Here is a 12,317-nt window from a genome sequence, read left to right as displayed (position 1 = left end):
TCTTTTCCTCTTTGGCCCGGAGGAGACAACGTCCACAATTTCCAAAAACAAATTGAAATGTGGACTCGTCGGACCACAGAACACTATTCCACTTTGCATCAGTCCATCTTAGATGAGCTCGGGCCCAGAGAAGCCGGCAGCGTTTCTAGGTGTTGTTGATAAATGGCTTTTGCTTTGCATAGTAGAGTTTCAAGTTGCACTTACGGATGTAGCGCCGAACTGTATTTACTGACATTGGTTTTCTGAAGTGTTCCTGAGCCCATGTGGTGATATCCTTTACACATTGATGTCGGTTTTTGATGCAGTGCCGCCTGAGGGATCGAAGGTCACGGGCATTCAATGTTGGTTTTCGGGCTTGCCGCTTACATGCAGTGATTTCTCCAGATTCTCTGAATCTGTTGATGATATTATGGACCGTAGATGATGAAATCCCTAAATTCCTTGCAATTGTACGTTGAGGAACATTGTCCTTAAACTATCTTCTCATGCACTTGTTCACAAAGAGGTGAACCTCGCCCCATCTTTGCTTGTGAATGACTGAGCAATTCAGGGAAGGTCCTTTTATACCCAATCATGGCACCCACCTGTTCCCAATTAGCCTGTTCAACTGTGGGATGTTCCAAGCCGGTGTTTGATGAGCATTCCTCAACTTTCAAGTCTTTTTTGCCACCTGTCCCAGCTTTTTTGGAACGTGTTGCAGCCATAAAATTCTAAGTTAATGATTATTTGCTAAAAACAATAAAGTTTACCAGTTTGAAAATTAAATATCTTGTCTTTGTAGTGTATTCAATTAAGTATAGGTTGAACATGATTTGCAAATCATTGTATTCTGTTTTTATTTATGTTTAACACAACGTCCCCACTTCACTGGAATTGGGGCTGTAGAAGATTTACACAAAATGAGGAATAACCGGCAATCGGTGGAGAAGCGCTTAAAGAAGTTAGAAGCAAGATCGATTCGAGTAGGACCTACGAATAGCACCGCTCCGGTGCAGTGGTACAAACCAGTGTATGTGCCTACTGTCAAGATTCAGCAAGTGCAGGAAAGACTTACCCAAATCCTGGAGAAGGCATTGGTGGCCCATTTCAAGAATGATTGTGGGGACGTAGGTCCAAAGTATATGCACACAATTTGCGGTGATGTACACCCACCAGTAAGACAGTACCCTCTTAATCCTGGCGCTGTGGCAGAAATGGACATGCTTATGAAAGAATTGTTGACGCTTAACATCTTACGAGAGGAGCCTAACCCCATTACCAACAGTCTTATACAGGCAGCAGTTGGGGGAGGCTGGAGACCAGTTATCAACTTTAAAGCTCTCAATCGCCGGACGGTGGCTAATAGACCCAGTCTCATAAATCGTCAATCGTCACTGAAAACACTGAAGGTGAGAAAATACAAATCTTGCATTGACTTGTCGAATGGATTCTTTTCACTGAGACTTGCCAAAGGATCACAGGGGAAAACGGCATTGACCCACAAAGGTAAAGCATATGCATGGCAAAGATTGCCACAAGGATAAAAAAATTCTCCGAATGTCTTTCAATCACCGGTTTGCAGGTGCTGGGTGGTTTGGATGTCAAAGTTTACATCGACAACTAGACCCTGACCTTATAACTGACAGTCATCATTGTTTTCATCCCCTCAAAGAAGACTTAGCCATATGGCAAGAAAATGGCTATGAGGGAGCGAAAGGAAAGGAAATCGCTCACTGTGACTTGTGGAAGAAAATAGCCGAGTTGAAGCTAAATTTGAACGTTGATGTCATCCACCAGAAAGCCCACATCAAGGAGGGCGCCCACTGGCGAGGGAATAATGACGTTGATCTATACGTCCAATGGAGAAGAAGTTATAGTTGTAGGTACAGAGAAATGGGACAAGACCCCAAATGGAAAGGCAGTCCCAGAAGACTATGTGGGGAAGGTGGTGCAGGCCGTACATTAAGCGTTAGGCCAATTTGGCCCACTTCCGAGAGCTATACATACCATCTTGCGGAGCTGTGAATTGCGCAACAAATACAATGCAGGACGCCGAGGACACAGGGTGGACGGACTCACAATCAAGAGCACTGTGCCGTGGGGATCGTTTTGTATGGACGTAGCTGGACCCATGGGTGTGATTGGCATAAAAGGTGAGAAGTATCTTATCGTGCTTGTGGACTCTTGTCAGGACATTTTGGAGTTAAAGCCGTGAGAAAAGCTCAGGCTAATAGTATAATAAGAACACTAGAGGATGGCTGTATGTGGCTTGGAATACCAAAATAATTGAGAACCGACAATGGTACACTTTTCAGAAATGCACAAGTGGACAAGTGGTGTAAAAAATGGGGAATAAACAGAGTTTATTCACCCCCCCTAAACCCCTCTTGCAAATGGTGTGGCTGAAAGACCCATTGGCCTAATTAAAAACTGGTTCGGTAAAAATGCTAAGGATAAAGAATGGAGTACAAAATCACTTGAACTAACTTGTTGACTTGAATGGGAGAAGTAGGACAGGAAGAACCTCCCCCTCTGAGGAGCTGGACCAACGCCCCTTTGTGTCGTTGGAGGCAAGACGAAACCCAACAAAAGATGACAACTCAATAACAACAAATCCATTCAGAGTTGGACAGCGGGTGTGGATCAAGTCTCGAGACCAACCCAACAACTCAGCAGTGAAAGTGAAGTTTTGAAGTGAAAGGGAATTGTTTCTGACATAGTAACAGAGATTTTCGATTTGAATACAGTGCGCCTGAATTCTTGAAAGGTTGTTTCGGTTATAACAACATGTCCTGACTGTCGTACCAAGACCATCTAAATATCCTAGGTCATTCTAAGTGCAACAAGTCAATAGGGAGGGAGCAGCTTTAAAGGAGCGTGGTTAGCATTTCACTCAGCATCTACTCAGGTTACTCTGTGGCGGTGAGGCCTAACATAAGCGGGACTGACGCTTCATAGATGGCTGTGAGAACCGAGGCGAATCCTTCCCAACACCGGCTTAAGCAAGCTCCCGTCGCCGTTTACGGTCCACTGTGTAATACGCAGGGACAACGGGGAGCTTTAACCCTTTAAACGGAGGGGCCAGTCAGGACTCTCACAGTGCCTAAAGGTTCATGGGAGCCTGGGGTAAGTGAGACTTGACACATTATAAAGAACCTCGAGTCAAATGTTCATTTTAGTCTCTGCTGTGGGCTGCTAATAAAATGGATGTTCACAATTTGGACACCGTTTGTTTAAACTATGCAAACTTTTTTGACCCAGCCCTCTAAAAGAATCGGAATCGAGAATCGTTGGGAACCGGAATCGAAATAAGGAGCCGGAATCAAATTCAAACGATTCCCAACCCTACGGCACGCACGTAGATGCACACACACATACACACACAACCACACACACACACATAATATACATTATATATAGAAGTGGCTTGACCCGAGGAACCCGACAGCTGTAGCCCATCTCCCGGATGTGTCTGAATGTGGTGGTTTTTGAAGCTGTGACTCCCGCCTCATTCCACTCTTTCTGGATCTCTGCTAGATTTTTGAATCTTCTCTGTTTGATAATCCACTGAAGCCGACAGTCCTCTCTTTCTAGACTAGACTTTCCATTGATATGCTTGGACACACCCAGTCTCCTTAGCTATGAACTTTTGTGGCTTACCCATCCTATGGAGGGTATCAATGATGGTCTTCTGGCCAGTTGTCAAGTCTGCAGTCTTCCCCATATTGAACCCAACTGAGACAACTGAACCAAACAATTTAATGACCCCTGGGGAAACCTGTGTAGGTGCTTTGAGTAGTAGATGATTAGTGTGTGACACTCAGTTTAAAACATTTATGGCCTACAAAATAAGGGCTGATTTCTTCACAGTATTGTCATTTTTTGAATTCCTGATTACGTGGGTTTTATGAGCTGGAAGCCCAAATTATGTAAAAATAAACACATAAATACTTGAAATTGTTTAAATTGTGGGCCCTGAATCTATAATTTATGAAAGTTTAACTTTTTGAATGGAATTATGGTCCATGATATTACATTTTTTTGGAAAGGGTTTACACAATGCATTTGGAAAGTATTCCTAGCTCTTCACCAAACCACCAACCCATTTTCTATACCGCTTATCCTGTTCAGAGTTACTGCGAGCTGGAGCTCATTAAGTGTCAGCTGACTTAATGGCAAAAGGCGGAGTGCAACCAGTCCGGGTTGTACTCCGGACAGACAACCATTCAACCACTTCTTTTTTTGTGCAATTTTGTTATTTTATAAGAAAATTTGATGGATGATTATTTTTTTTCCATTTTAAATTCTACATTCAACACAATGACAAGAAAAAAAATAGCAATTTTTTTACAAATAAAAAAACATGTAAACCTTTTTGACCCAGCCCCCAAAAAGAAACGGAATCGAGAATCGTTTGGAACCGGAATCGAAATAAGGAACCACAATCGGAACCGGACTCGCTCAAATTCAAACCCTGCCCAACCCTACAAGCACGTACATACACGCACGCACGCACACGCACACACACACACACACACACACACATAATATACATTATATATTTATTTAAAGACTATATATACTATATATTGCCCTGTATCAGCGACCTGGTTGACATGGTCAGACAACCATTCGCAGTCATATTCACACCGTCACTAAGTGGGAACTTAAACTTAAACAGTCTAGTCTAGACAGTCTACTAGTATTGTGTATGATCAAATATCCCAGGTAAAATCCTTCTCGGCGGCACGGTGGTCGACTGGTTAGCATGTCTGCCTCACAGTTCTAAGGACCCGGGTTCAAATCCGGCCTCGCCTGTGTGGAGTTTGCATGTTCTCCCCGTGCCTGCGTGGGTTTTCTCCAGGTACTCCGGTTTCCTCCCACATCCCAAAAACATGCATGGGATGTTAATTGAAGACTCTGAATTGCCCATACTTTAGGTGTGAATGTGAGTGCAAATGGTTATTTGTTTATATGTGCCCTGCGATTGGGTGGCAACCAGTCCAGAGTGTCAGCTAGGATAGGCTCCAGCTTGCCCGCAACCCCAGTGAGGATAAGCCGTACGGAAAATGAATGAATGAATGAAATCCTTCTAATACTCACAGTCAACATATCATCACATTTCATATCAGGTAATTCTCCATCTTCACTCTTGTTGTAGAACTTTCTGAAGAAGTTGAAGGCTACTACTGTGTACAGATACACCACCACTGCTAGTAGGCCAACTGTTAACACCAGCTGAAAGGAAAGACAGTCACAAACAAAATAGCCATTATAAAGAAAGTATAAAAGTGGTCTGTTACCAAAGAGACTAAGAGATATAATCCATGAATGATGACACTTGTATCATGAGATGGCTATCTTGCGCTGTACAACACATTAGTGGAGATTTGCTGGCCCAAAGAAGCAGACCTGTTTGCCATTGTGCGTCACCGAGGACAGGATGGTCCGCAGTGTCTTGAAACCCATTGCAATGTCAAGCAGATGTGCAGCAAAGAAAAAGTTGTTGTAGTGACCCAGGATGGACATCGTCATATACCAGGCCAGATACAGGAACGACTGTAGGGTGGCAGAGAAACAACAAGTCTGGGAGAGCCCTGGTGGACAACTTGTTTGGATAGATAAGGTCTTAGAATCTAGTGTAGCATGTTTTTGTTTTAATGAAAAAGCTCAGCTCATAATTTTGCTTTTTAGCATTTAAGGCTAGATTCATACTGCATGGTTCAAATGACAATTCCAATATGCATCATGGCAGCATGCAGAAAAAAAACAATACACACTGAAGTGAATATCATCCGATTAGAATTAGACCTCTTCTAAATGTGAATAAAAATCTGACATGCATTGGATATCTGTCAATGGAACTGCAGTGTAAACAAAGAGATTGGGAATAATCAATGCGAGCTTGACGTCATCGAAATACATCAAAAGCAAACACTACACTAAAAGCATAGACAGTCCAATATGGTCTAAATGTTTTATTACAGGTGTGTCAACCATGAAATAACGAAGGGAGTGGATGGGGAGGGAGGGAGGTGCTGACTTAAAGTTTTGCCAGTCACAAAACAACTGGGTTGGTACATCAAAATCCATTCATAGGGGGGCCACAGGTGGGACCAAGCACAGTGTTAGGGGGCACCATCATTGTTGTAAACCTAGATTCCAGTGAATCTGACATCATCAGTCTAGATGGTGGCTCCAGACACAGTCGCCAAGTCATACTACCATGCTTACATTGTCAGTGAACACCACTCCCAGCTTCCAGATCTGGTATTTGACATCAATGGAGTTCAGCCTGTTGACAAAACCAAATAAGAATGATGTACTCGTTAGACCAAAGCCTTCCTTCTCACCAATAGAGGTTATGTTATCTTTCAGCAGCTTTGCCAGCATCGTTTCTTTTTATAGGCATTCTACCGGGTGGGCCAGACCTGCCTTCTGGCTGTTCTACTTGTTCTGCAGTCTGGTTGGCCTCCAGAAATCAGATACCTTCTTTAAGGTATCAGATTTTTTTTTTTGCGCAGCTTGTCTGTCAATTTGCTGAGACCTGTCATACCCTCTTGTGTTCAGCCAATCACAAGCGTTTGTTAAATTGCTGGTGTACGTATGTTGGTATTGAGCTTTTATTACCACAGAGTAGGGAACGTAGAGTTTTTTTTAAGAATACATGAAAAGTTAAAACACAAAAACCATCAAGCACCATTTAGACAAAAGTAGACCCAGGCCTAGTAGCAGACTGCCTGTCATGGCATATCGTTCGATGGTGCATTTTCAAACCCTGGAAAATCAAACATCATCGAAAATACAGGTTTAACTGCAGAAACCGACAAGAGCTATTTGAATTTTGCTGCCTGTGTACCGACCTCTGCCCGTATATTAAACCTCTCTTTTTGAAACTGTCCATTTGTTTTGGAGTCGTGCATTTTTGGGTCCTATCCTCTGTTTCGTTCATGACAACCTAACCACGTTGATATCCTTATGAATTTTGCAGATCAATAAAACATACATTGGAAAATGCCACATTTTCTTGAAAAGTATATTCGTATAACTTCTGAATAAATACGTTTAGAAGCTGGACTGTTGGTAAATGAGGCCCAAAGTCTTATTTGGAAATGGATATGTACTCTATCTACTCTCTCTTATAAAAGTGCAATGTACTCACACAGCAGCCAGGTAGGTGTCTTTTCTGGGTTTTCTTTTTTTATGAGCACCACTGAAGTCCAGAGCAGCCTTGTCCAATCCCAGAAGCTCGTTGATCCGGTAATGACCATAAAATTCCCCATACTTATCCATTACCTGAGGAAAAGCAAAGTGCAATTCTATTGACATATTTCAGAGACGCATTTAAAATGGAATTTTACTCATTAAACTGTCGAAGACACATACCTTTCGCTTCACAAATTTATCCCAATAGTTGTTCGGGAAAGATCTAAAAATTATAAAGCAAATATCTAAATAACTAGAAGCATCATTTGATCTAAATAAATGATGCTGGAATTGATGTAACTTTTAATCACAAAAATGCACAGCAAGGCGTTGTCCTGCCTACCCATCTTTGCTCTGAGCCTTTAGAAACAATATAAATAACTTCTTTCAGAGCACCACATGGAAATGTCTGTGGAGAATTGTATATCCACTGGATAAAAACAAAGCAACAGCTATTACAAATGGGATCAGCTCATCAAGTTATACATTCCACCAGGGGAGCAGACAAGGACGTTCCCTCTGGCCGGCATTATTTACAAAATGTATTGATCCTTTAAGCACCAACAATGCGGCAACTAGTGCCATTAAAGGGAGTGTCTGTCTAGGAATTAGTCCCATCTAGCATTGAAATTGTGTGTTGCACCCAAACGAATAGTGCACTCTAGCCCTTCAGTTTTTCAAACACATATTGCAACAATGGAAGCCGTTGTATGTCAAAAAACCTTGAAGATTTCATTTGATACTTCATGGAGTCTTCACTCAGGTGAAGAATCTCCTGATTTCAGAACCAAAACTGCATCGCTGTAGTATAGCGAAAAACCTCGAAGTTGTCATCTGATACTTCACGGAGTGTTCATTGGTCACTGATGGTGTAGTGGTAATGGATGGGTAGATGGACTGTTCACTCAGGTGAATAGGTTAATAATTTCATAAATATTACAAAATGCATCGGATCATTAGTGCATGTGTACAGGCCTTTTTTATTTATTTAAATGTTGTTACCATGTGGCAGCCAGCTAGAATGTACCTACAATTTGGTAACAAACACAAACGAATGTTACCAAAGTGCTAATGTTGCCCAACAATCTGTCAACAACACGCTATGATCCTCAGAAGTATGTACTAATTACTCGCCATTTACATTTTGATGTAGCATTATAAGAGATTGTTGTAAGGTGATTCAATGCCTGCAACGGCAATGAGAGGAAGCTGTGGTTAGTTTGGTCAGCATTTATTGCTGGAACCCGAACTGAAACTGATCTGCGCTGGCAAAGATCAACAGATATAACTGGCAATTCATACTCCGGTACGACGATTCGCAGAAGTAGGAAAATTTGTCGGAACGCCGGCTAATACAAGACAGTTGGTCCTATTGCGTTATGCTGCCTATGGTCAATAACACTGTATAACAAAATTGAATGAAAAAAGTTAGCTTGAGGCTAATTTAGGCAGTGTCGAGGAGAAAGCTGACAACTTAAGCGTCCCTTTAAAATCTTTATCTCTCATGAGCTCCTTCCACCTGGGGAAGGCAAGCCCGATGTTTATCCTCTTTTGAATGCTCCGCTGCTTAAGTTGCCTTTTTCGCTTTCTTGTCGATGGCGTTACTGTCTCCGTTGCATATCCATGGTCTTGCATTATGCCGCTGCAGTAGTGCAGATTTTCCGGGGTACGGTTATAAACTGATCTTCTCCTCCGGTGTCTCAATCTCTGCGCTGAATCTCAGGGAACCGCATAGTTATTCCGCGTTGGTGCTGCTTGTCCCTTACGGTGGCTGTAGTTTCAGGAAGGCAAACCGCCATGGCGCACCCTACGAGGTCACCACTCTTATGTATGAATAAATCTAAAATTCTTCGCTTGCGAGAATGTATCAGATTAATAGCAGAGGTCATAATACACCATTTATAACGCATAAATGCAGACACTGATTATGGCCAGTCAACAAGTGAATATGTTACACTGTGTGCCTTTAAATAAATCCAGGCTGATAGGTGAGAACACATTGTTAGTCTATGCAGCTGATTTATTACAATAATTACAAAGCCCCTCTTTCAAAATGATTCCAAACTTTTTTGCAGTCTCATACAATGAACTGTAATAAATGTACTATTCCATCCATGTGACAAATGAACCCTACCATTCTGGAGTTACAGGTCTCTCATCAGCTTCACAATGGAAACATAAAATATCACGGTATTAATAGTTCCCCCAGGATGGATGACCTACAATCTCCTCCAAAATTATTGGAACAGAGAGGCCAATTCCTCTATTTTTGCAGTACACTGAAAAAAAGAGATCAACATTTCAGCTTTAATTTCCAGGTATTTATATCTGGAGCTGATATCAATATTTTTAACAGATCACCAACTTTGAAGTCAGCAGAAGTTTTTAAAGAGATAGATTTAAAATAAATTGAAGTGAAACTGAGAGCTTCACCTTTCAGCTCAGCTCCTTCTTCACCATGACAGACCGATGCAGAGGCCGCATCACTTCAGATGCTGCACGATTCGCCTGTAAATCTCCCCCTCTATTCTTTTCTCACTCGTGAATAAGACCCGAAGATACTTGAACCCCCCCACTGTGATGCTTTGGATGTGCTGATTGTCATCCCAACAACTTAACACTCGGTTGCAAACTGCTCCAGCAAGAGTTGGAGATCGCGGGTTGATTGAACCATATCAACTGCAAAAAGCAGAGACGTAATACTGAGGCCACCAAACCGGAATCCCTCAACGCCTCGGCTGCGCAGAGAAATTCTCTTCATGAAGGTTATGAACAGAATTTGTGAAAACGAGCAGCCTTGGCAGAGTCCAACAGCCACTGGAAAAGTATTCGAGTTAATACCGGCAATGCGGACCAAACGCTGAAACCGGTCATACAGGGACGTGTAAGGTTCCCCCTGAATTATTTCATTTCACCTGGTGGGTAGGGTCTTCCGAGAGCTACCAGGAACTGTTCGGGCTGCCTGTGCTGACGAAAGTTGATTGGTTGATAGACCTCTGTAGGCGTTTACTTTTGATTCACAGAGCTGCCATTATGCGGGGTTACGCAAAGCTCGAAACAAGAGGATTAAAATACATTCAAAAGCAAAATTTTGAATCACCGATCGAGCGTGGAGGTGGCGGACCTCGCGGCGGCTGACCTCGCCACAGGCTTGCGGTGATATCTGCCTCCGCCCCAGCGGCAAGGTCCACCGCTGGCCAACTCTCTCCCGCTAAGGAGTGGAGGTCTGAGCCCAAGTGGGCGTGTGCATCTTCCTCGGCCGGGGCTGAAGGGCATGAGGCTTCCAGACATTGATCTTTACATTTTATCAATGAGCCGCACTTGGTGGACAAGGAGCAGGCTGGACAAACTCTGTGCTCGCCGAGCTTATGTCGCCGGGCCAAAGCCGCGCTCGGTGCTGAGCCGGTCCACCGCTGGCTAACTCGGTCCCGCTAAGGAGCGGAGGTCCAAGCCCAAGCGGGCGTGTGGGTCTTCCTCGGCCGAGCAAAAGGAGAAGAACACCGGTGTGAGGCTGGCCGGTGGGCACGCTCTGATAGTCTAATCCAGTTAGTCGCAGGTGGGGCGGGGGAGGGTGGGAATAAAAAAACCTTCTCTTCACAAATAAATATTTGGAATGTACAGTCTGTTTTTTTTTAATGCAAACACATTTACAGGAGCTAGACGAAGTAGTTCGGAGCGTCCCAGACAGAGAGAGAGTCGTAATTGGTGCAGATTGTAATGGACATGTTGGTGAAGGAAATAGGGGTGCTGAAGAAGTGATGGGTAAGTACGGCATCCAGGAAAGGAACTTGGAGGGACAGATGGTGCTAGACTTTGCAACAAGGATGGAAATGGCTGTAGTGAACACTTTTTTCCAGAAGAGGCAGGAACATAGGGTGACCTACAAGAGCAGAGGTAGAAGTACGCAGGGGGATTACATCTTGTGCAGACGATGTAATCTGAGGAGGCGAAAGGAATACATTGAGATGTGACACAGGGCAAAGGAAGCGGTGGCAAAGGCCAAACAAGAGGCATATGATGACATGTATGGCAGGTTGGACACTAAAGAAGGAGAAAAGGATCTATATAGGCTGGCCAGACAGAGGGCTAGAGATGGGAAGGAGGTGCAGCAGGTTTGGGTGATTAAGGATAGAGATGGAAATATGTTGACTGGTAAGTCAAGTAGTGTGCTGGATAGATGGAAAGTTGATGAATGAGGAAATGAGAGAGAAGGGAGAGTAGAAGAGGCAAGTGTGGTGGACCAGGAAGTGGCAATGATTAGTAAGGGGGAAGTTAGGAAGGCATTAAAGAGGATGAAAAACGGAAAGGCAGTTGGTCCTGATGACATTCCTGTGGAGGTATGGAAGCATCTAGGAGAGGTGGCTGTAGAGTTTTTGACCATCTTGTTCAATAGCATTCTAGCGCGTGAGAAGATGCCTGAGGAATGGAGGAAAAGTGTGCTGGTGCCCATTTTTAAGAACAAGGGTGATGTGCAGAGCTGTGGGAATAATTCAAAAAACAAAGGGAAAAAAATTCCACCAAATAGAGGAATAAAGTTGATGAGCCACACAATGAAGTTATGGGAAAGAGTAGTGGAGGCTAGACTCGGGACAGAAGTGAGTAGTTGCGAGCAACAGTATGGTTTCATGCCTAGAAAGAGTACCACAGATGCATTATTTGCCTTGAGGATGTTGATGGAAAAGTACAGAGAAGGTCAGAAGGAGCTACATTGTGTCTTTGTAGATCTAGAGAAAGCCTATGACAGAGTACCCAGAGAGGAACTGTGGTACTGCATGCGGAAGTCTGGAGTGACAGAGAAGTATGTTAGAATAATACAGGACATGTACGAGGGCAGCAGAACAGCGGTGAGGTGTGCTGTAGGTGTGACAGACGAATTTAAGGTGGAGGTGGGACTGCATAAGAGATCAGCCCTGAGCCCCTTCCTGTTTCCAGTGGTGATGGATAGGCTGACAGATGAGGTTAGACTGGAATCCCCGTGGACCATGATGTTTGCAGATGACATTGTGATCTGCAGTGAAAGCAGGGAGCAGGAGGAGGAACAGTTAGAAAGATTGAGGCATGCACTGGAAAGCAAAGGAATGAAGATTAGCCGAAGTAAAACAGAATATATGTGCATGAATGAGAGGGGTGGT

General features: G+C 43.5%; 1 protein-coding gene across 2 annotated transcripts in view; it reads right to left on the bottom strand.

Moving 5' to 3' along the window:
• Positions 1-12,317, bottom strand: part of ryr2a (ryanodine receptor 2a (cardiac)) — a 325,067-nt gene that overhangs the window by 36,060 nt on the left and 276,690 nt on the right. For both annotated transcript variants that reach the window (XM_061755631.1, XM_061755632.1), the window contains 5 exons: positions 7,366-7,408; positions 7,142-7,275; positions 6,214-6,274; positions 5,392-5,538; positions 5,083-5,217 (listed from right to left, as the gene is read on the bottom strand). In XM_061755631.1, coding sequence (XP_061611615.1) covers positions 5,083-5,217; positions 5,392-5,538; positions 6,214-6,274; positions 7,142-7,275; positions 7,366-7,408 — 520 coding nt within the window. The remainder of the gene's footprint in view (positions 1-5,082; positions 5,218-5,391; positions 5,539-6,213; positions 6,275-7,141; positions 7,276-7,365; positions 7,409-12,317) is intronic.

This window comes from Phyllopteryx taeniolatus, chromosome 19 (genome assembly GCF_024500385.1).
Source record: "Phyllopteryx taeniolatus isolate TA_2022b chromosome 19, UOR_Ptae_1.2, whole genome shotgun sequence".
Taxonomy (NCBI): Eukaryota; Metazoa; Chordata; class Actinopteri; order Syngnathiformes; family Syngnathidae; genus Phyllopteryx; species Phyllopteryx taeniolatus.
The sequence above is the reverse complement of the archived record's forward strand: the minus strand, read 5'-3'. Positions and strand labels throughout refer to the sequence as shown.